We start from the raw sequence: 24,523 nt of genomic DNA, 5'->3' as shown, positions 1-24,523 counted from the left end.
AGAAAAACGGGACCTCCCTGGCGGTCCAGTGGTTAAGACTTTGTCTTCCAATGCACGGAGTGAGGGTTTGATCCCTGGTCGGGGAGCTAAGATCCCACGTGCCTTGTGGCCAAAAACCCAAAACATAAAACAGAAGCAATATTGTAACAAATCCAATAAAGACTTAAAAAAAAATGGTCCACATCAAAAAGAATCTTAAAAAGAAAAAGTAAAAAAAATAATGGAGTCACTCTTTATTACATGAGGACGTTTTTTGTTGTCTAATAGCATTTCGTTGCTTGGCTTTGAAAATTATGTGTAGGCCTACCTATCTGCTGGTGAAAGAAATCCCAACAAGATAGAAAAGAGTTGTTCCCTTTGTACCATAAGCTGCATAAAAGCAGATCTCCACTGAGTCAGAAAACTTCCGTGCTTGATAAATTTCAGCTGTTACAGAGGGACAGAAAGACCTGATAAACTCACCAGGAAAACACGGCGTCACAAGGCTTGGGCCATCCCATTCCTGAGAGATCATTTACACCCGTTACGACAAGGAGTGAGAGCCAAAAAGTGACACATGCTTCAGTTTTGTATTACTCATAAAACAATAATAACGATAAATTTCTTATTACAAAACATTTACTAATTACCTTCCTTAGAAAGTTAGCTTAGAAACTGAACTGGTTCAACACCATTTAATTCAGCCAATGAGTCCCTAAACCAAGAATGAAAGATCAGTGAACAGTCCTGGACAAATCTCTTCTCTGAGCCTCACTTTCGCCCGTGGACTCAAGAAGGATATTGGATAGGAGGATTCTCAGGACAGTCAGCGAGTTCCGTCTACTCCAGCTTCATTGGCTCAATTCCACCTGAGGTCCCGCCTCTTTTCCAGGGTCGCCCTCCCGTCCACGCCCATTCCAGCCAATTCCCGCTCTAGTCCTGCTCATAACCTCGCCTCATAACCCCGCCCCTACAACCGCCTCGCCTCAAAGCCCGCCCCCCTTCCAGCCTCAGGCTCCTTGACGGCAGGCCCCAGCCTCGCCCAGCTTCTTATTCCCCTCTGTCCTCTAGATCAGCGGTCCCTAACCTTTTTGGCACCAGGGACCGGTTTCGTGGAAGACAAGTTTTCTACTGACCTGTGGCGGGCGGTGGGGTATGGTTCAGGCGGTAATGAGAGCAGTGGGGAGCCCCAGATGAAGTTTTGCTCGCTCGCTGTTCACCTCCTGTTGTGCCGCCCGGTTCCTAACAGGCCATGGACTGGTGGGTACACCGGCCAGAGGGTTGGGAACCCCTGCTCTAGATGGCCTAAGACTCCGAGACCGCTCCGAGCCTCTCTTCTGGCCAAAGACGGGGAGGACACAATGAGTGTCATGGACACTCGTATCCTGAAGTACCTGGCAATTTGGTCTTGGACTGAGAGTGGGTCCCCCACAGACAGTCCCCACGAAGGCGGTGCCGCGGAGTGCGCAGCCCCTGTGCCATGAATGCCTCTGCGCCTGCGCAGGCTCCCTAACTACATTTCCCAGGTCCTCGCGGGATTCCGGCTCCTCAGGGCGACGGTTCTCTGAGGGCAAAGGCGGAGGAAACCCTGGAGTTCCGGGGCGGCCTCCGCTTTGGGTACAGCGGTGTCAAAGGCTTCTTCTATCTTCCGTAGGCGGAGTGGTGAAGGAGAAGGTGGTTACACAGTTCGTTTCCTCTCGACCAATCACAGGCTGCGTTCTGAAAGCTAACCACCGCGCGTCCGTTGTCAGGGCAACCGTCAATTCCGGAAGCCTGTCTTCGTGACAACTGTCTAAGCACTGACGCTAGGCGAGGGGCCCTCTTTATTTATTTTATAAAATAAATAAATAAAATTATTTATTTTTGGTTACATTGGGTCTTCGTTGCTGCGCAGGCTTTCTCTAGTTGCGGCGAGTGGAGGCTACTCTTCTTTGCCGTACGCGGGCTTCTCATTGCGGTGGCTTCTCTTGTTGCAGAGCTCGGGCTCTAGGCGCGTGGGCTGCAGTAGTTGTGGCACGCGGGCTCAGTAGTTGTGGCTCGCGGGCTCTAGAGCGCAGGCTCAGTAGTTGTTGCGCACGGGCTCCGCGGCATGTGTGATCTTCCCAGACCAGGGCTCGAACCCGTGTTCCCTGCATTGGCAGGCGGATTCTTAACCACTGCACCACCAAGGAAGTCCCAAGGGGTCTTCTTTAAAGGCGTTTCTAAGTAGTAGGGATGCTCAACAAAACAGCGTGCTTTGCTCATAAAACTTAATGAAAAATGTGTTACAGCACAAAGAAGGGAGAAAAACTGGGTAGGGCGGGACTGAAAGGGTTGATGTGAGGAAGGTTTCTCAGGGGAGGGGTCTTGAATAAGGCTTTGAGGGATGTGTAGGAGAGCGCCAGGAAGAGAAAAAGGAAAAGTGCTATCTTTATTTATATATCCGGCCAAAATTTAAAGCTGTATGATATACTTACCTTGAGGGAGTGGGGAAACTAACATTCTCTTACCGTGCAAGTGGGGATGGGAATGGCTCAGGCTTGAAATAAATCAATCAGTCAGTGACTATTTTCTGAGAACCTACCACGTTCCAGGCAGTGCTCTAGGCGCTGGAGATATAGTGGTGACAGACACAAAGGACCTGCCTTCAGGGAGTCAGAGCAGGCAGTAAATAGGGGACCTATAATAGGAAATTACGGTAAGTACTATGAAGTAAACAGGGAAGTGGCTGAGATAGGAATGAAAAGGTGATCAGGCAATATAATTATTTGAGAAGATAATTGTGAAATAAAACCATATAAATCTCAAGTAAATTGTAGGGAAATATTAATGTATAGCAGGTGGAGCTTGCCTTACCTGTAGATTTCTTCTTCCTAGTGTTTGTGAGGTTGAGTTGGGGTTTTCTCTTACTTGCCACTGAAGGCATCCTGAAGTACTAGGATAAACAAGATGAATGCCTTGTTTTGGTCCTTTTGGCTACTTGAGCTAGTAAACTGTCTTTCTTGTTTGAACTCTTTTAAGTTTTCTGTTATTTGAAACCTAAAACATCTTTTGTAATATAGCTTATTATTCTCATTTAAAATATGAAGAAACTGGATCAGACAGCAAGGCAATGGCAAAGGCAAGATTCAAAATTAGGTTCTCTTAGACTAAGAATTCAATTATTCTACGTCAGTATGTTAGTACAGGAGGGGTGAATCTTCGAGAAGGGAGTGGACCAAGTGTGCTGAGAAATTTACATATATGGTGGAATATATTAGGATGGGTGATTTAAAGATGCTACACTGCTGGCTTTGACGATGAAGGGGCCACAAGCCAAGGAATGCAGGTGGCCTCTAGGAACTGAAATTTTATACCATAAGCCATAAAAATGCAGAAGGAATAAACATTTACTTGTTAAAAAATCGTAACAGTACTAGAATAAAATATAGAACTTTCTTCATAATCCTGGGGGGGGGTGAGGCAGGTTTTTCTTAGTGTGAAGCTGGTCCAAGAACTATAAAAGAAAATACAGATAGAGTTGAATACCTAAAAAGTTTAAAATTCTGTGTAGCAAAATACACCATAAACAAAACTGGAAGAGAAATAATAAACTGGCAGAAAATATTAGTAATGTATATACCAAAGAGTTAGTATATGTAATACATAGACTTGCTCCTATAAATCAATACAAAAAGGCAGCCCAATTAAAAATGGGCAAAATATATAAATAAGCAATTTGAAGAAGGCAAAACATCAATAAAAGCATAAGAAGATCATTAATCTCCCTACCAATAGGACATTTTTACTTATTAGATGAGAAATGTTAAAAATAATAAAAGACTAATACCGAGTATTTGTGAAGGAAGTGGAGGAAAGAAATAGGCACTCATGTACACTTTCAGGAGTTTTGTAAATTGGGTCATCCTTTTTTGGAGGATTATTTAGCAATAACTATCAAAATTTTAAACATGGACATTCTGTGATCCCACAAGATTACTTCTAGGAATTCATCTTATAGAGATAATTTGCACAAGTGTCAAATAATATATGTCCAATGATGGAAAAGAAAATAAAACAACCCAAATGCTCATTAATAGAATTTGGTTAAATAAATTCAAGAAACTCTAGCATGAACTATTATGCAGCTGTTAAAAGTGGCAAATGATGATACATATATATATACATATATACATGTGTATATATTTTTGTACAATATGTACTATATATATATTTTGGATTGTCATGGGAAAATATTAATATTATATCAAGTGAAAAAAGTCACTTAAAATCACGTCTGTGATTATGCCATATAAATAATATTTTATGTACATATATATTTCATGCCAACAGAAAAGGAGAAACAACAGAAAACAGTCTAGAATCTTTGGAATGAAGATTTATAGAGAGCCATAGTGTTCTTCATTCTTGTGTTGTTTGAATTATTCACAATAAACGAGTATTTCATCAACCATGAAGGAAGTCACAGAAGAAATACCTGAGCAAAGACTTTTAAACATGGTAACTACCAGTGATGATGTTGGTGAGATGCAGTCCCATCCACTGCCAATCAGATGCAGAAATTTCAGGAAGCCATTAACTATGTGCACAGGGTCATTAAAATGTTCTCTCTTTGACCCCACAGACTCCCCGCCAGGATTCTACTTGGGAGCTGGTAGGGTGCTCAGCCTAAGACTTCAGTAGAAGGGATGTTTATAAAAGTCAAAAACTGGAAGCAACCAAAGTATCCAACAGGGGACTGGCTATTACTAAACACAAACTATGCAAAGCCCCCAAACATCAGGTTGTTAAAGAGTATTTAATGACGTGGGTATTTAATGATATCGGTAAATCATATTTAATGATAGGGGCCTGTGATATAAAGTTAAGTAAACACAGAAGTATGCTAAACTGTATATTAACTATGTCCCAGATTTATTAAAGCGTTATAATACTGTGATTAAGTTTTAAAAATAGCAGAAGTATACCAAAATGTTAAGAGTTATCTCTGGGTAGCACTGGCCTTTGCATAAAATCTTCTGGATTTCTTGGATCTTGTAAATTTTTTATAAAAAGCATGTATTGGTTTTTATAATAAGATAATAAACATTATTTTAAGAAGGAAATGTTATATGTGAAATGTGTTCAATCCCAATAGAAGTTCAGTGCATAGCTCCTGGAGCTTGACTACTTGACCTTGAGTTCAGGCTCCATGACCTCATAGCTGTGGGGCTTTGTCTACATTATCAGCATGCCTCGGTATCCTCATCTGTGAAATGGGATAATACAGCCCTGAACATATGTGGTTGTTTGAAGAATGAAAGGAGTTCACACGTACCAAGGACTTAGCACAAAATTGGCACACAGTAAGTTACTGAAATCACTAGCCATTTTATATGTTTGACATGGGAAAACATTATATGATTGATGTTCAGTGTTGGTTATAATGTAACAGAACTGTAGTCCTCACTTCCTAGCTTGCTCCTGGTAGATTAGGTCCAGCCCCTTTAGAAAGCAATGTAACAATATGTTCCAGGAACCAAGAAAATGGTTAGAGTCTTGATTCTGTTATTCCCATCCTGGGAATTTGACTTAGAGAAATAACCCCCCCAAAAGGAGAGAGGAAGTTAGCATGGAAATGCTCATTATTACATGATTCATAATTGGGAAAATTGGTGAATAACCTGTGTCAATCTGGGGCTTAGAGCAAAGTCTAAATGGGGGCATGGATTTATAGATTATTCTATGCCCACCAGTGAAACATCATTAGCCCTAATAATGATGAGGATGGAGTTTACGTGGTGACAAAAGACAATGTCATGGCCTCTGTTTGAGGGCAAAACAGAGAAGCCAAAATTGTTTCTGATTACAATTAAATAAAGTAACACTTATTTTAAAATGATATTCAGAAGGAAAGATGAAAAAAATCAAAACAACCTGACTTCTGAGGATGGCCAAGTTGTAGGTGAGTATATAGCTTTTTGTTTTATGATCCAAAATTTTCAACATTAAAAAATATGGGGGGCTCCCCTGGTGGCGCAGTGGTTGAGAGTCCGCCTGCCGATGCAGGGGACACGGGTTCGTGCCCCGGTCCGGGAAGATCCCACATGCCGCGGAGCGGCTGAGTCCGTGAGCCATGGCCGCTGAGCCTGCGCGTCCGGAGCCTGTGCTCCGCAACGGGAGAGGCCACGACAGTGAGAGACCCGCGTACCGCAAAAAAAAAAAAAAAAAAAAAAAAAAAATATGGGGCTTCCCTGGTGGCGCAGTGGTTGAGAGTCCGCCTGCCGATGCAGGGGACACGGGTTCGTGCCCCGGTCCGGGAAGATCCCACATGCTGCGGAGCGGCTGGGCCCGTGAGCCATGGCCGCTGAGCCTGCGCGTCCGGAGCCTGTGCTCCGCAATGGGAGAGGTCACAACAGTGAGAGGCCCGCGTACCGCAAAAAAAAAAAAAAAAATATGGATATGGAATACAGAGTGAAACGAAACCAGAAAGACATAGACCCAAAAATGACTAGTGGGTCTCTCTGGCCTGTGGGATTATGGGGAATTGGTATTTTAGTTCATACTTCTCTACACTTTTCAAATTATCCTTTAAAATAAGCTTATCTTATTCTACTTTAAATTTTTTCCTGTTATAAAAGTGTATGTATTATTTTTCTAATAGAAAATACTATGTTTCAAAAATATGAGGGAATAAAAACCTCCTTTTGAGCATGACTAAAATCAGAAAATGATGTCTAACAGGGCAATTACTTTGTAAAGCACAATTCCTGGAAGTGGAAAAGACAGAAACAATAGGACATAAGAAATGGCTGGAAATATGTGAAACATATTCCATGTTTAAGCCAACTGCAGATTTTTCAGTGAAATTTGTAGCTTAAAGTTTTAAAGGAAAATCACCTGGCATTTACCTTTAGTTACATATATTTGTGACTTTTACTCTAACAAATGAAAATGAATCTTTCCAGCTGTGTTTGTTTCTTCTTGAATTTCCAGGCTCCAATTTAACACATAATGAATAAATTTTAAAAGCTCAGAGAGACCTTATTAAAGATCCCAGATGAAGTTGCATCCTATGTAAACCACCCCATACCTACCACCATCCAGGGACGTTGTAGGGTTGAGAAATGGGGGGGAAGCTTAGATTTTAGGGGGGAGCCCTTTAAATGATCAGAAGCTGTCTCTGCTGGTGATAAACAGTGCCACCCTCCTTCTAGGAGGCAAAAAAGGAACCAACTATCTCAATATATAGTGTTATGGCTCCTCTCTGGGAAGAAGCTTCTACTGCTGATGAAGGCTGAACGGAACCCAGCAGAAGAATCACCAGTTTGTTTCATTCTCAGGCTCTCTAGTCAGCATGAGTTCTCTGATGATCACTAAGCTGCATGTTCCAAGCAAAGGCTTTCTCAAAATTACCGCAGACATAGCCATCATGCACAGTGTGAAGTCTCTGATGTTCGGCCAGGTGTGAACCCCAGCTGAAATCCTCTCCGCATTCTTTACATGCATAGCGCTTACCACCCATATGAACTTTCTGGTGTTGAACGAGGTGTGAAATCTGGGCATAGGTTTTCCCACAGTTCTTACATTTGTAGGGCCTCTCCCCGGTATGAATCCTCTGATGCTGAATGAGGTGGATACTTTGATTGAAGGCTTTCCCGCATTCCTTACAGGTGTAGGGTTTCTCGCCGGTGTGAATCCTCTGATGTTGAGTTAGGGATGAGTTGTGACTGAATGTTTTCCCACACTCCTTACACTTATAGGGTTTCTCGCCCGTGTGGATCTTCTGATGCTCGATGAGATGGGCGCTGCGGCTGAAGGCTTTCCCACACTCACTGCACTCATAAGGTTTCTCTCCGGTGTGAGTCCTCTGGTGTTGGATGAGGTGGGAAATCTGGGTGTAGGCTCTCCCGCAAATTGTACACTCATAGGGCTTCTCCCCGGTGTGAATTCTCTGGTGGCGCATAAGTGAGGAGTTCTGGCTGAAGGTTTTCCCGCATTCGTTACACTTGTAGGGTTTCTCACCAGTGTGGATCGTCTGGTGTTGAGTAAAGGAGGAGGTGTGACTGAAAGCCTTTCCACACTCATTACATATATAGGGTTTCTCCCCCACGTGAACGCTCTGGTGCCTCATGAGGTGGGAGATCTGCGTGTAAGCCTTCCCGCACTCATGACACTCATAGGGCTTCTCACCAGTATGAATTCTCTGATGCTGAGTCAGGGATGAACTGTGGCTGAAGGCTTTGCCACACTCGGGGCACTCGTAAGGTTTCTCTCCAGTGTGGACTCGCTGGTGCTGGGTCAGTGATGAGCTGTGGCTGAAGGTTTTCCCACACTCGTTACACTTGTAGGGTTTCTCACCAGTGTGGATTGTCTGGTGCTGAGTCAGGGAGGAGGTGTGACAGAAAGCCTTGCCACACTCACTGCATTTGTAGGGCTTCTCCCCTGTGTGTATTTTCTGGTGGCGGGTGAGGTGGGACACCTGGGAGTAGAACTTCCCACACTGGTTGCATTTATAGGGTTTCTCCCCAGTATGGCATCGCTGGTGTTTGATGAGGGAGGAGCTCTGGGTGAAGGCTTTCCCACATTCCTTGCATTTGTAGGGTTTCTCTCCAGTGTGGATCCTCTGATGCTCAGTGAGCGATGAGCTCTGGGTAAAGGTCTTGCCACATTCGTTGCAGGCGTAGGGCTTCTCTCCTGTGTGGATGATGTGGTGCTGGATGAAATATGAGCTGTTGCTGAATGCTTTCCCGCACTCGTTACACTTGTAGGGCTTCTCTCCAGTGTGAATTCTCTGGTGTAGGACATAATCCGAATGGTAGATGAAGGCTTTCCCACATTCCGTGCAGTTAAATGGTTTCCTTTGGTGTTTCAGGCTCTTTCTTGACCTGGTCCACTTCTGAGGATCCTCTCCCCCAGGCACTCTTTGCTTCCCAAGGAAAGCTGAGGTCTGCCTGAAGTGTCTCAACTCGCCATGGGTGTTTTCCTCGGGAGTAGTAAACAACCATCTCAAATGCCTCTCCTGCTTTCCCTGGTCTTCCAGTTGACGGCCGCATGTCCAGGAGTCCCCCAACTTGGTGTCTCCAAGCACTGCCCTTAAAATGCCCTCCATCTTTCCCATTGGGGAAGCCACGTCTTTGGAAATACTCTTTTTTGGAAGTGTCTCCTGAGTAGTTTCAGAGTTTGTCTCCAAGTCTGAAAGAAATGGAAAATATGAACTTCATCTGTCCCAGGACAAAAGAAGCTGGTTATTTAGATCTGGCATTGTAAATTTTTTTTTTTTTTTTTTGGCTGTGCGGCTTGTGGGATCTTAGTTCCCCAACCAGGGATGGAACCCGTGTCCCCTGCAGTGGAAGTGCAGGGTCCTAACCACTGGACCGCCAGGGAATTCCCTGACATTGTAATCTTAAAAAGAAAGATTTCAAAGTTTATATTGCTAGTTCTAAAGGCATGAGGTAGATAGATTCATGTTGTGACATGGAAGAATGGTCTCAGTATATTCTAAACATGCAAAAAAAATGAGTTGCAAAGCAGTTTATATGCACAGTGGTTTCTTAGCCATATGTGTAATACATTTTCACAAATCGATAAGAAAAAGAGAAACAATCTAATGAAATAGTGAAGCAGGAATGTGAATAGACATTTTGCAGAAGAAAAACAAGTGGCTGATAAATATGTGAAAAAGATGCTCAACATCAGTAACAGTCTAAAAAGTCAAATTTCTCAGATGCCATTTGACACTTTTTACATTGGAAAATATTAAAAATATCCAATGTTGGCAAACGAGCATGGTAGAAGCATTCTCACACTATGTTGGTGGACATGTGCAGGGAAAGAGTTAACAAGAAGGTCCACTTTACTCAGTTTTTATCTCTGTAACCATGGCAATGACCCTTAGCTAAGCTCTGAGAATTGAATTCCTGGTATTTTACATAATTACTGGTTAATGATCTTTTTCTGTGTGCTCAAGACGATGGGTCAAAAGGTACTAGGCTGTCAGCATTGTTTACTGTATAATTTGCTGGGATTTAAAAAAGAAAATCAATATTTTCTTGGCCACGTGGCATGTGCGATTTTAGCTCCCTGAGCAGGGATTGAACGCACGCCCCTTGCATTGGAAGCCCGGAGTCTTAACCAGTGGACTGCCCGAGAAGTCCCAGCATTGTTTACTGTAAATGGAAGATTCATGATGCCCGTCTGGTGCCTGATTTGGGGTCTTCACCACGGCTGGTCATGTAGCAGGTATGTGCTAATGATATCAAGCATCTTTTCATATGCTTACTGATCATTTGTGTGTCTTTGAAGAAACGGCTACTGAGATCTTTGGCCCATTTTTAACTGGATTATTTGTCTTTTTATTGTTGAGTTGTAAGAAGGATCAGTTCCTTATCAGACATATAATTTACAAAATTTTTCTTGCTTTCTGTGGGTTGCCTTTTCATTTTCTTTATAGTGTCTTTTGAAGCACAAAAGTTTTAAATTTTGATGATGTCCAATTTATTTTTTCTTTTCTTGCTTGCTCCTTTGATGTCATATCTAAGAAACCATTGCCTAATCCAATGACAACAGGATTATTTTCAAAATCCCGCAGAGCAGTTAGTTGCTATGACTCTGTTTGGGGTGATCCCACAACCATCCACTAATTTGGTGATTTTTCTGGAAGGATTTACATGACTCAACAACAAGTTGTATGCACAGCTAAAATTTCTTACAGCAAAGTATGTAACAAATATGTGTGTAGGTGAAGGCTAGAGAGATGATGTGAGGGCTTCCATGTCAGCCTCTCTCTGCAAGGGTCACTTGGATGTGCTTTTCTCTACTGATGTGAACTTCGGAGACACGTGGTAGAGGTCTTCACCCAGGGAAATCCACTTGAGTCTTAGAGCCTAGAGTTCTCTAATTCAGTCCCCAAAAGAAATTCAGTGAAGTGGGTACTATCAGTGTCCCCAGTCAATGTCCCCACTTGACAGATAAGCACCAAGAGCTTAAGTCACTTACCCACAGTCACATGGCCTGACAGTGGCAGAGCTGGGATTTGAACTCAGAGAGTCTGGCTCCAGAACCCACACTCTTAACTGCCACATGAACAAGTGCAGTAATAGCAGCTCAAGCAAGGAGCTGTGACAGCACCGAGAAGGGGCAGGTCACTCAGCCTGGAAGTCAGGGAAGGCCTCCTGGAAGAGGAGACCTGTAGCCTTGAGGATCATGAAGGTGTCTGCCAGGCAGACAAAGCAGGGAAGGGTGTTCCAGGCAGAGGGAACAGCATGTGCACAAGCCCAAAGGTGGGAACACACATTCAAGTTCAGGGAGGAACAGGCACTTCAGGGAGTGAGGTCAGGGCGTGAGGTACCAACACCAGTGGATGGTGATGAGAGATGAGGCCAGAGACAGAGTAGGCTGGATCACACAGGGCCTTGATGCCAGGTGTGTGGCTAGGACTTTGTCTCAGGGGCACTGGGGAGACAGACACATGAGGGCTATGAGCAGGGGAGGGACGGGATCTGGGGCTGTGTGTAAGATGAACCAGAAGACTGGAGGCTGGGAGGCCAGGGAGGAGGCTGGGGTGAGGGTCCAGGTGAGGGTCGCTGAGGGCTGAGCCAGGGCTGTTGGCGGGGGGTGGGGTGGGGAATGGGGAAAGAGAGCGGGCAGGAGGGACAAGACTGGGGCCTGATGGGCTATGGTGAGTGAGGGGGTAGGAAGGGGTAAGTACTGGCCCCACAACAGGATGGACAAGTGATGGAAAAAAAGATGCTTCAATTCCCTCCTCTGATGAGGTCACGGGCCTGTAGGGGCAGAAATCTGGTCTCTTCCTGTCCCCCAACACGTCAGGCCAGATCCCACTTCTGGGTCTCTTACACAAGTGATTTCCAATAAATAATCATAACGATAACCATTGTAGCCTCTTCTTTTTTTTTTGGCCACGTTGCGTGGCTTGTGGGATCTTAGTTACCCGACCAGGGATTGAACATGGGCCCACAGAAGTGGAAGCCCAGAGTCTGCCATGGAACTCCCCATCGTAGCCTATTCTGAGCAGAGGGTTCTGTGTGCCCTCTGTATGTATTAACTCACTTATTCTTCCCAACCCCAGGTGCTATTATTGACCCCATTTTGCAGATGAGGAAATTGAGGCACAGAGGAGCTAAATGACTTGCCTGAAGGTCACACAGCCAGGAAGCGGTGGAGCTGGGATTTGAACCCAGCACCCACAGTGATAGCCTGTATGGTACACTCCCTCACTCTCAAACGACCGTCACTGATCATGACAGATGGAGGGTAGGAAGACAGCTCGCATCTGCTGGACATCCTCACCCACCTGAACAGGTAACTCGCCAGGCTTCTCTCCTCTCCATCCTGGGCTCTTCCCCTCGCTCCAGACGGGAGATCACATCGGGTTTGGACCCAGGAAGCCCTGCCCCTGAAAAAAATGTGAGACTTGGCCATGGGTGCCGCAGTCACAGGGAGGCCTCAGGGCTGGGCCCCAAGCCCTGGGTCTGCAGGGGAGATGCATACATTGGACACCTAATGATTAGAAGATCTGCAAGACTCGTTTATTGAGTGCCTACTACATTCCAGAGAGAACCTGAGCCCTGACATCACTGTTTAAGGCTCCAGCGCTGTGTTCAAGTTGAGTGAAAAATACACATAGCATTTCAAGGACTTGATATGGAGAAAAAAGGAAACAATCTCACTAATAATTCATAGACTGATTATGATGTCAACATGTGCCTAAATGATCATATTTTGGCTAGGCTGGGTGCAACAAAACAGATTACTAAAATTCACCTCATCTGTTTCTTTTGACTTTTTCAGGCCTGCTGTCTTTGAGATCACTAAGTCCTCTCTTCCTGCAGTGGGGGAATATTACGCCCCCAGGAACCTCAGCATGTGGCCTGATTTGGAAAGAGGGGCTTTGCAGATGTAAATGGTTAAGATGGGGTCCTACTGGATTCGGGCAGGCCCTAAATCCAATCACTGGTGTCCTTATAAGAAGAGGAGAGACACACAGACACATTTGGAGGGCAAAAGGCCAGGTGAAGATGGAGGCAAAGATTGGGGCGATGCAGGTACAGGGCAAAGAATGCCAAGAATGCCACGAGTCTTCAGATGCTGGAGAAATCCAGGAAGGCCTCTCCTCAGGAGTCTTCAGAAGGAGCCCGGCCCTGCCTGCACCTTGGTTTTGTGCTCCTGGCCTCCTGAACTGTGAGAGAATACATTTCTGCTGTTGTGAGTCCCCAGGTTTGTGACAATTTGGTACAGCCGCCCTAGGAAACAAACATACTCCCTAATGATCATTCCTGTGAGCAAACATGCTGAAAAATCGCTCCCACCTTAAATGGAGAAGCGGGAGGAGGAAGAGAATGGAAGGGGGTAACACTGAGGAGGTGGGCAGGGGCCAGGTCACATAAGGGTATGAAGGAGTGGGTACAGGCCATGCCCAGGACTGGCCTGGTGACTGGATGGGCGGAAATTGTCCCTGAGATGTGGGATCCGGAGGAGGAGTGGGTCCAGGGGAATATGGGGAGCTCAGTGGGGACAGGGAGCATGGATCTCCCCAGGGAGGTATTCTGCAGGCCACCAGCAGCACAGATTGAAGCTCGGGAGGCAGACTGAGGGGACCTCATCTGTATGTGCAGATTGTGCAGAAAGGGGTTTAACACAGCAGGCTGACTGCTCTCTGTGGCAAGGCCTGCTCGCAAGGTTGCCCTTGCTGGCATCTGGGAACCTGGGTTTCAGGAGGGTTCCAGAACTCTCTAACTGATAAGAGGGACTCCCTGTGCCTGAACTGTTTGTTCAAAACAATGTGTTTTCTCTCCTGGGCATATATCCAGAGAAAACTCTAATTCAAAAAGATACACGCATACCCTACTATGTATAAAATAGATAACTAATGAGAACCTATTGTTTAGCACAGGGAACTCTACCCAGTACTCTGTGGTCACCTACATGGGAAGGAAATCTAAAAAAGAGATGTATGTATACGTATAACTGATTCACTTTGCTGTACAGCAGAAACGAACACAACATTGTAAAGCAATTATACTCCAATAAAAATAAAAAATAAAAAAAAGGGCTTCCCTGGTGGCGCAGTGGTTGAGAGTCTGCCTGCCGATGCAGGGGACACAGGTTCGTGCCCCGGTCCGGGGAGATCCCACATGCTGTGGAGCGGCTAGGCCCGTAAGCCACGGCCACTGAGCCTATGCGTCCAGAGCCTGTGCTCCGCAATGGGAGAGGCCACAACAGTGAGAGGCCCACGTACCGCAAAAAAAAAAAAAAAAAAAAAAGATGCACCCGTATGTGCATAGAAGCACTATTCACAATAGCCAAGATGTGGAAGCAACCTAAGTGTCCATCAATAGATGAATGGATAAAGAAGATGTGGTACATATATACAATGGAATACTACTCAGCCATTAAAAAGAATGAAATAATGCCGTCTGCAGCAACATGGATGGACCTAGAGTTTTTCATACTAAGCAAAGTAAGCCAGAAAGAGAAAGACAAATACCATATGATACTTATATGTGGAATCTAAAATATGACACAAATCAACATATCTACGAAACAGAAACAGACTCACAGACATTGCGAACAGACTTGTGGTTGCCAAGGGGGAGGGGTGGGGGAGGGATGGACTGGGAGCTTGGGATTAGCAGAGGCGAACTGTTATACATAGGATGGTTAAACAAGGTCCTACTGTATAGCACAGGGAAATATATTCAATAATATATTTATATCCTGAGATAAATCATAATGGAAAAGAACATGAAAAAGAATACATATGTATGTATACCTGAGTTACTTTGCTGTACAGAGGAAATTAACACCACATTGTAAATCAACTATACTTCAATAAAATTTAAAAAAAAAAGAAGAGGGCAGGGGCACAGGCTGAAGATTTTGTGGGACAGGCAGAGGACTTGGGGCCCTTGGGGATGCTGGGACTCTGGGAGAAGCCAGCAGAGAGACAGAGAGATGGACAGGTGCCGCCCAGGAGGGTCCGGTGAGAGGTGCAGAGAGGACCCCCGTGAATGCCCACAGTTAAGCAGTGGGTGGGCATGGAGGAGATGAGGGCTGAAGGGGGCATCCTGCCTCTTCCTGGGAGGGAAGGGGGCAGGGCCTCACCCAGCGAGAGAAGGTTCTGGTAGTTCTCCAGCATCACATCCCGATACAGCTCCCTCTGGCCAGGCCCCAGCTGGCCCCACTCCTCCAGGGTGAAGTCCACAGCCACGTCTTTGAAGGTCACCGATTCCTGCAAGGGCCAATTTTATATCATGGACAGGCACGTCTTTCCAGAACTCTGGGGTGGGACAGGTCACGTGTCAAGAGCCTACCACTTGTTCCCTGCGCTGGAACGGAACGTTCTGACTTGGCAGATTGGGACGACTGAATTAAACCGGCCCATGGGAATGTAAAATGTCTAGGTAGGGCAGCCGTTAGCCCACAGGCACCTTGGTAGAAAGTAGAACAAGGCCCCCCCACCCCCACCCCCGCATTCACATGACTCTTTACTGCCATCTGTTGGAAAATTATTATAATACACCAATTATTTCTAGCATGTGACAGTTGACTGCCATCTGCGTGTAAATTGCTATAATCAATATACCGATGTAGGAGGTGGAAGATGCAAATCATGCCACTGAGATGAGGCACCCTTGTGCAGTACGTAACCTACACACCTGTACATGACAGCCCTGAGAAACACTTTTTAAAAACTACCGGACTTCCCTGGTGGTCCAGGGGTTAAGACTCCGCTTTTCCAGTGCAGGGGGGCACAGGTTCAGTCCCTAGTTGGGGAATTTCTGCATGCTGTGCGGCGCGGCCAAAATAAAAAACAAACTACCAGTCATGGTATGTCGGAGCTACTCCTAAGTCGCACTCCTTCCCACACTCCAGCTCTGATCCCAACCCTCACTCCTGATTCCAAGAATAAGGCTCAGGATGAAGCAAAACCATCCACTGTCCACTTCACCTGGTAACCAAAAGGCTGCTGAGCATTAGATGATTGATTTTTAGACGGTGTCATAATGTCCCATCTCAGAGAATCCTGCCCCAGACCCCGCACCTCCCAGTCCCAGAGAAACTCCCATCACTGTATCTCTCCCAGTATTGGGAGGGGCAGAAGATTTTGGCACAGGCAGAGACGTGGAAAGCCGTCTGGGGTCCACAAAGTCATCTCGGGGAAGAGGGAGCCCAGACTCACCTGGCCTTTGCCCGTCAGGGTCCTGATGGCCATTGCTGGGTCCCAGGCATGCACCTCACGAAGAAAGAACCAGGCCTAAGTCTGCAAAGCTACAGGAGGAAGATGGAGCAGAGAGGGGGTCAGTTCTGGCCTAGACAGACAGACACTTTGCCAAAGATGCCTCATGACAGAGGGGTCCCTGGTCTCCTGAGAGCCAAAGCAAAGGCTCAGGGCAGGGTGCCTGAGGCCCCCGTTCTTTTTTTATATATATATAATTTTATTTTATTTATTTTTGGCTGCATTGGGTCTTTATTGCTGTGCGCGGGCTTTTCTCTAGTTGGGGCGAGCGGGGGCTACACTTCGTTGCAGTGAGCGGGCTTCTCATTGCGGTGGCTTCTCTTGTTGTGGAGCACGGGCTCTAGGTGCGTGGGCTTCGATAGTTGAGGCACGCGGGCTCAGTAGTTGTGGCTCGGAGGCTCAGCAGTTGTGGCGTGTGGGCTTAGTTGCTCCACGGCACGTGGGATCTTCCTGGACCAGGGCTCGAACCCATGTCCTCTGCATTGGCAGGGGGATTCTTAACCACTGCGCCAACAGGGAAGTCCCGAGGCCCCCATTCTGTAGTGATCACCACTAGTAATCAAGGGGCTCAGCTCACTGCACCCAAACAGCAGCTCTCAGAGAAGTAACTACAGTTATCCCCAGATGAGGAAATCCAAGGACAGGAGGCCACGGCCATTGCTCAAGGTCATAGAGACGTCAAGTGTCAGAGTGAGATTCAAACCCAGAAGTCTGCCCCCAGAGCCAACCCCTCCTTTTTTTCTTATAAATTTTAATTTTATTGGAGTAGAATTGATTTGCAATGTTGTGTCAGTTTCAGGTGTACAGCAAAGTGAATCAGTTACACATATACATATATTCATTCTTTTTTAGATTATTTTCTCTTATAGGTCATTACAGAATATTGAGTAGAGTTCCCTGTACTATACAGTAGGTCCTTGTTGGTTATCTATCTTTTTTTTTTTTTTTTTTTTTTTTTTTGCGGTACGCGGACCTCTCACTGCCGTGGCCTCTCCCGTTGCGGAGCACAGGCTCCGGACGTGCAGGCTCAGCGGCCATGGCTCACGGGCCCAGCCGCTCCACAGCACGTGGGATCTTCCCGGACCGGGGCACGAACCCATGTCCCCTGCATCGGCAGGCAGACTCTCAACCACTGCGCCACCAGGGAAGCCCGGTTATCTATCTTATATACAGTAGTGTCTTATAATTTTTAAATTGTGGTGAAACACAGAAAAGATACCATTTTAACCATTTGAATATATACAATTCAGTGGCATTTAACACAGTCACAACGTGTGCAACCATCACTGCTATCTAGTCGCAGGACATTTTCATCATCGTCCTAAAAGGAAACCTTGTGCTTAATCAGTTACCCCTGAATCTCGCTTCCCCCATGCCAGCCCCTCCTCATAACCACTAACCTTTCTGTCTCAATGGATTTGCCTGTTCTGGACATTTCATATCAATGGAACCACACCATATGTGACATTTTGTGTCTGGCTTCTTTCATTCAGCCCAATGTGTTCAAGGATCATCCATGCTACAGCATGTCATCAGTGTCTTATTCCTTTTTATGGCTGAATAATATTCCATTGTGTGGATGGACCACATTTTGCAGAGCTCCTTCTATCTGTCCTAAAATCCAAGCAGTATCCAAGGATCCTGGACTCCTGCTTCAGATGTCATTTAAAGAAGGATTCCAGCTGTTGAGATGAAGTTGAAGAATCCTTTACAAAGAGAAGTTGGTGCTCAGACTGTGGTCACCCCCATTCATTCGTCAAACATGCTCTGTGCCCCATGTGAGTAACAGGCTCCATTTGGGGTTCTGAGGGCAGAGAGATGAGTGAGATGTGATCCTGCCCTCGAGGGACTTCCTGCCTGTGAGAGAGACAGGCCTGGACATAGACCAGGTGGTGGGCTGAATAATGGTCCCAAAAGATATCCCTGGGATGCACTGCTGGGCATATACCCTGAGAAAACCATAATTCAAAAAGAGTCATGTACCACAATGTTCATTGCAGCTCTATTTACAATAGCCAGGACATGGAAGCAACCTAAGTGTCCATCAACAGATGAATGGATAAAGAAGATGTGGCACATATATACAATGGAATATTACTCAGCCATAAAAAGAAACGAAATTGAGCTATTTGTAATGAGGTGGATGGACCCAGAGTCTGTCATACAGAGTGAAGTAAGTCAGAAAGAGAAAGACAAATACCGTATGCTAACACATATATATGGAATTTAAGAAAAAAAATGTCATGAAGAACCTAGGGGTAAGATAGGAATAAAGACACAGACCTACTAGAGAATGGACTTGAGGATATGGGGAGGGGGAAGTGTAAGCTGTGACAAAGTGAGAGAGTGGCATGGACATATATACACTACCAAACGTAAAATAGATAGCTAGTGGGAAGCAGCCGCATAGCACAGGGAGATCAGCTCTGTGCTTTGTGACCACCTAGAGGGGTGGGATAGGGAGGGTGGGAGGGAGGGAGATGCAAGAGGGAAGAGATATGGGAACATATGTATATGTATAACTGATTCACTTTGTTATAAAGCAGACACTAACACACCATTGTAAAGCAATTATACTCCAATAAAAATGTAAAACAAAAAAGATATCCCTGGGATGAACTTTTAAAAACAATTAATTAATTAATTAATTTTTAAATTTTTGGCTGCCGTTGGGTCTTCTTTGCTGCGCTCAGGCTTTCTCTAGTTGCGGTGAGCGGGGGCTACTCTTTGTTGCATGTGCGGGCTTCTCATTGTGGTGGCTTCTCTTGTTGTGGAGCACGGGTTCTAAGCGCGCAGGCTCAGTAGTTGTGTCTCATGGGCTCTAGAGCACAGGTTCAGTAGTTGTGGCGCTGCGGCTTAGTTGCTCCGCGTCATGTGGGATCTTCCCGGACCAGGGCTTGAACCCGTGGACCCTGAATTAGCGGGCGGATTCTTAACCACTGCGCCACTAGGGAAGGCCTGGGATGAACTTTTGATGTGATTAAGTTAAGCATGTTTTCTTTCCTTTTTTGGGGGGTGATGAGTTCCTGAATGCAGCCAGCCTCTCCTGACTCAGAGCAGAGCGGGTTGTGTGCAGACCACACCCACTTGTAACATTTGTAACAGAGCCAGGCTGTGAGTTCAGAGCCCCAGCAAGTTCTTAGAAAAACCAAGCTAAATATGTGACCTTTCCACAGGCTGCCTGGAGGGATTGATATCTGTGGGCTCCGGAAAGCCCCATACACTGCAAGGTAGATAAGAAACACTAGGTTTGAGTCTTCGGGCAGGACTGTAACCCCAGCCTGGAACACTGCCTCTCAGGTTAAGCATCTTGAGATGGGAAGATGATCCTGGATTATCTGGGTGGACTCTGAATGCAATGACAAGTGTCCTTATAAGAGGGAGGCAGAGGGAGATCTGACACGGAGGGGAAGCCCATGTGACAGAAGCAAAGAGGAGCAGAGTCAGAGAGACAAGGCACTATGCCTCTGGCTTTGAAGCCGAAGGAAGGGGCCACGAGCCACGGGATGCAAGCAGCCTCTAGAAGCTGCTAAAGGCCAGGAAACGGATTCTCCCCTAGAGCCTCTGGAGGAAGCATGGCTCTGCTGACACCTTGATTGCTGCCCAGCGAAAACCAGTTCAGACTTCTGGCCTCCAGAACTGTAAGAGAATATTACATCTGTATTGTCTGAAGCCCTAAGTTTCTGGTAATTTGTTAGAGCAGAAATGGGAAACTAACACGGTCCAGAAACAAAGACTCAGAGCCTCACGTGCTTCCAGGCTAACAGCTGCACGTACACCCAGCTACACAGGAACGCACCCACCTGAGGGCTGAAACCAGTGGGTGAAATTTTGATGAGGAACAGAGGCTTAACCACCTCCTCATGAGTCACTTATTACAGCAGTGCCCCCTTATCCGCGGCTTCGCTTTCCACGGTTTCAGTTACCTGAGGTCAACTGTGGTCCAAAAACACTGAATGGAAAGTTCCATAAAGAAACAATTCACAAGTTTTAAATCACACACCATTCTGAGTATCGTGATAAAATCTTGCGCCGTCCCGCTCTATCCCACCCGGGGCATGAATCATCCCCTTGTCCAGCGTATCCTGCCCCATAGTCACTTAGTAGTTGTCTCGATGGACTGTCGCGGTATCACAGTGCTTGAGTGCAAGTAACCCTTATTTTACTTAGTAATGGCCCCAAAGTGCAAGAGTAATGATGCTGATAATTCGAATATGCCAAAGAGAAGCTGTAAAGTGCTTCCTTTAAGTGAAAAGGTAAAAGGTCTCAATAAAGACAGAAAAAAATATCAGACTTCTCTGGTGGCGCAGTGGTCAAGAATCTGTCTGCCGGGACTTCCCTGGTGGTGCAGTGGTTAAGAATCCGCCTGCCAATGCAGAGGACACGGGCTCGAGCCCTGGTCCGGGAAGACCCCACATGCCACGGAGCAACTAAGCCCGTGCGCCACAACTACTGAGCCTGCGCTCTAGAACCCACATGGCACAACTACTGAGCTCGCGGGCCACAGCTACTGAAGCCCGTGCGCCTAGAGCCCGTGCTCCATAACAAGAGAAGCCACCGCAATGAGAAGCCAGCGCACCGCAATGAAGAGTAGTCCCCGCTCGCCGTAACTAGAGAAAGCCTGCACACAGCAACGAAGACCCAACACAGCCAAAAATAAATAAAATTTTAAAAACAAAAGAAAAAAAATCATATGCTGAGGTTGCTAAGATCTACGTTAAGAATGAATCTTCTATCTGTGAAATTGTGACGAAAGAAAAAGAAATTCAGGACTTTGCTGGTGGTCCAGTGGTTAGGACTCAGCGCTTACACTGCCATGGCCCCGGGTCCAATCCCAGGTCGGGGAAGATCCCACAAGCCACGTGGCCAAAAAAACAAAAAAACAAAACCCCCCCAACAAACTGCAAAAGTTACAGCCACAGCGCATAAGCATAAGTGCTTTACAGAAGAGGCATTAAATTTGTACAATGAGATTTTTTGAGAGAGCCCACATTCACAAAACTTTTATTACTGTATATTCTTAAAGTTGTTCTATTTTATTATTAGTTATTATTGTTAATCTCTTACTATGCCTAATTTGTAAATGAAATTTTATCATAGGTACGAATGTTTAGAAAAAAACTGTGTGAAAATTAATAAAAGTGAACCTCATTTAAAGTGGAGTTGGGGGACTTCCCTGGCGGTCCAGTGGTTAAGACTCCACCCTTCCAATGCAGGGAGCGTGGGTTTGATCCCTGTTCAGGGAAGTAAGATCCCATATGCCGCGTGGCGCAGCCAAAAATTAAATTAAATTAGATTAGATTAGATCAGATTATTTAAAAAGTGGAGTTGGGAGGCCAGGAGGGGAGTTCTCAAGCAGCACCACTCCACAACCATCACAGGCCCTAATGGAAGAAGCTTCAGCAGGAAAGAACCATCTATTATAGGCCCCAACCAGAAAAGATGTACATTGCATCCCCTACAAGAAATCAACTACCACAGCAACTAGGCCAATGAGAAACCATCACCACTCTGAATTCTCACTTTTCTCTAATGGACTTTCATTCAAAAGAACTCCTCTCAATTTCCTGTGTTTTTTTTTTTTTCTCTATAAGATAAAGTTCCTCTCTTGTTTGTTGGACTTCCTATGGCTTTTGCTATAGCCTGCTTGTCCCGAATTGCAATTCTTTGCTGTTCCTGAATAAGCCCATTTTGCTGGTAAAACAACCCGCTGCTTTATTCTTTAGGTTAACAACAGTATATAGAGGGTTCAGTACTATCCAAGATTTCAGCCATCCACTGGGGGTCTTGGAATGTACCCTCCGAGGATAATGGGATCTACTGTAATTACAAAACGAAGAGGATAACTTTTTTTTTAATTAATTTAATTAATTTATTTATTTTTGGCTGTATTGGGTCTTCATTGCTGCGCGTGGGCTCTCTCCAGTCGCGGCTAGCAGGGGCTACTCTTCGTTGCGGTGCGTGGTCTTTTCATTGCGGTGGCTTCTCTTGTTGCGGAGCATGAGCTCTAGGCACGCAGGCTTCAGTAGTTGTGGCACACGGGCTCAGTAGTTGTGGCTCCCGGGCTCTAGAGTGCAGACTCAGTAGTTGTGGTGCAAGGGCTTAGTTGCTCTGCAGCATGTGGGATCTTCCCAGACCAGGGCTCGAACCCATGTCCCCTGCATTGGCAGGCGGATTCCTAACCACTGCGCCACCAGGGAAGCCCGAGGATAACTTTTTAAAGGGGAGAAACTTGGCAGATGCCACCTTAGCCAAGTGATCGAGGCCAATGTGACCAGTGATGGGCAAGCGGACATCACAGGCTCCTGCTCTGTTAAGGACACAGCATCATTCCTAAGGTATTCCTGCCAAAAGCATGTAGGCTAAATCTAATCACAAGGGAACAACCAACACATCCAAACTGAGGGACATTCTAGAAGTACGTGGTCTGCAATCTTCAGAATTGCTAAGATCATGAAGGTCAAAGAAAGACTGAACTGTTCCAGGTTAACGGAGACTAAAGTGACGACAACGAATGCAGTGCATGACACGGGATCTTCTTTTGCTATTAAGGACATTATTGGGACAATTAGCAAAATCTGAAAAAGGCCTGCAGATTAGCTAATCAATAGTATTGTATGGATGTTCATTTCCTGATGTGAGCGTAGTGCAATGGTTTTGGAAGAAAATGACTGTTTTTAGAAAAGACACACAGACTTATGGAGGCTGGGGGCACGCAGAGGCCCAGAGAGAAGGGGACAGACACAGAGAAAGAGAAGCAAAGACACAGGGAGAGAGAGAGAGAGGCAGAATGGGGGTTGGGGTGGTGGTGGGAGATTAGAGAGGGGAGATGAGACCCAGAGGGGCTAGGGCTTTCGGGTCAGACATCCCTGGTTTCACACCACGTCGACAACTCAATCGGCATCGTGATCTGGAAGAAGTCATGGAATCTCCCTTGCCTGTTCTTCACCTGCTAAGTGAGGAAAAGGTACGTTCTCCCTCCTGGGAAATGGCCGCAGAACCGCACTCGTCTAGACTCCTGGAAAACAGCGGGCTCCCAATTCCTGTGCGCTGAGTCCATGGCCGTGGAGCTCTGGGTCAGCCTCACGAGTGACAGGAGGGGGCGGGGCGCCGCCCACAGCGCCCTTCCCCGCCCACCCAGGCAGACTCGGTCCGCCTCCTGCGCGCCTGCCTCAGTCAGCCCACACCCACCGGCAGCCTCTCGGGTCCGCCAGTTCGGAACTCACCTGTGCGCCTCCGCGGGTTGTGCACGGCGGCCAGGCCTTCCCGCCCTCCTTCGGGTCCCAGAAGGCGCCTGCGCGGTCGCTGTCTCGGAACCTCAAGTCCTGGTTCTTTAAACTGCGCTCCGCAGCTGGACTGTATTTCCCAGAAACCACTGCGGCTCACGCTCCTCTAGGCCTAAGGTCTCTGAGGGCAGGGGAATGCTGGGAAATGGAGTCCTCCAGTAGAACGTGGGGCGGGAGAAAGAATGCTGTAAACAGCTACTTTGCAGCTGGCCGAAACATGGTATTTGGCAACTGTATGGCTGTACTGGCATCGTGAATATTTCCATTATAGCCAGAGTTTTTCACTGCCCTCCACAGGAGGCGACGTCATAGTCCAGTTAACCCATCTAACTCAAATTTCTCCTACCAAAGCAAAAGTTTTCAAGACACCACCTAAACTGATGGTGAATGAATCGAGACTCTGTTACTTAATTATTCAATTTCCCTGGGCAACCGCCTTCCTGCTTGGCTCAGTTTCATCCATCACCTCTTAAAGGGCAGCGTGGTAAAGGAAATAGACCCCTATAGTGGGAGCTGGAGATGGCCAGGAATGCAAGGATGCGCTGGGTTATTATAAATTCGTCTCTTAATATATCAGAATAATAAAATCCTGTTGCCGAAACTCAGACTCTGTTCATCGGTGCTGAATAGAAACGCGGAGTCAGAGTTTTGGGTGAAGTAGAAAAGAGTAGCTTTTATTGCTTTGCCAGGCAAAGGGGCCACAGGGGGCTAATGCCCTCAAGACTGTGTGACCCACCTTGGAGTGGGTAGTGAGGAGTTTTATAGTGTTCAAGGAGCAGGGAGTGATCAGCTTGTGGACAATTCTCGGATTGCTTGGCATCAAAGTGAAGTTTCAAGCATCATCATCAGTCTTCTGGTTTCAAACAGTCTAGGGTCTATGTTCTTTTATTTTTTTAAATAAATTTATTTATTTTATTTATTTATTTTTGGCTGCGTTGGGTCTTCGTTGCTGTGAGTGGGCTTTCTCTAGGTGCGGTGAGCATGCGGCCACTCTTCCTTGCCATGTGCGGGCTACTCATTGTGGTGGCTTCTCTTGCTTCCA

General features: G+C 46.2%; 1 protein-coding gene across 1 annotated transcript; it reads right to left on the bottom strand.

The window, feature by feature from the left end:
- Positions 1-7,285: 7,285 nt before the first annotated feature.
- LOC132416382 (zinc finger protein 665-like) lies at positions 7,286-23,504 on the bottom strand. The gene is made up of 5 exons (XM_059999737.2): positions 23,422-23,504; positions 16,139-16,227; positions 15,061-15,187; positions 12,251-12,352; positions 7,286-9,132 (listed from the first exon to the last, which is right to left on the bottom strand). The coding sequence occupies exons 2-5, from the start codon at positions 16,169-16,171 to the stop codon at positions 7,286-7,288; spliced, it is 2,109 nt and encodes a 702-aa protein (XP_059855720.2). The 5' UTR covers positions 16,172-16,227; positions 23,422-23,504.
- Positions 23,505-24,523: the final 1,019 nt, after the last annotated feature.

The sequence above is a fragment of the Delphinus delphis genome, chromosome 20 (genome assembly GCF_949987515.2).
Source record: "Delphinus delphis chromosome 20, mDelDel1.2, whole genome shotgun sequence".
Taxonomy (NCBI): Eukaryota; Metazoa; Chordata; class Mammalia; order Artiodactyla; family Delphinidae; genus Delphinus; species Delphinus delphis.
This window is presented reverse-complemented; position numbering and strand designations above follow the sequence as displayed.

What these genes read in the sequence shown, in the direction of transcription:
- LOC132416382 (XM_059999737.2), bottom strand. Translation starts at nt 16,171, where the DNA reads ATGGCCATCAGGACCCTGACGGGCAAAGGCCAG. An exon ending in CCAGAACCTTCTCTCGCTGG is followed by an intron (nt 12,353 to 15,060) that starts GTGAGGCCCTGC and finishes CATTTTTTTCAG; the next exon opens with GGGCAGGGCTTCCTGGGTCC. An exon ending in CTGGCGAGTTACCTGTTCAG is followed by an intron (nt 9,133 to 12,250) that starts GTGGGTGAGGAT and finishes CATTTCTTTCAG; the next exon opens with ACTTGGAGACAAACTCTGAA.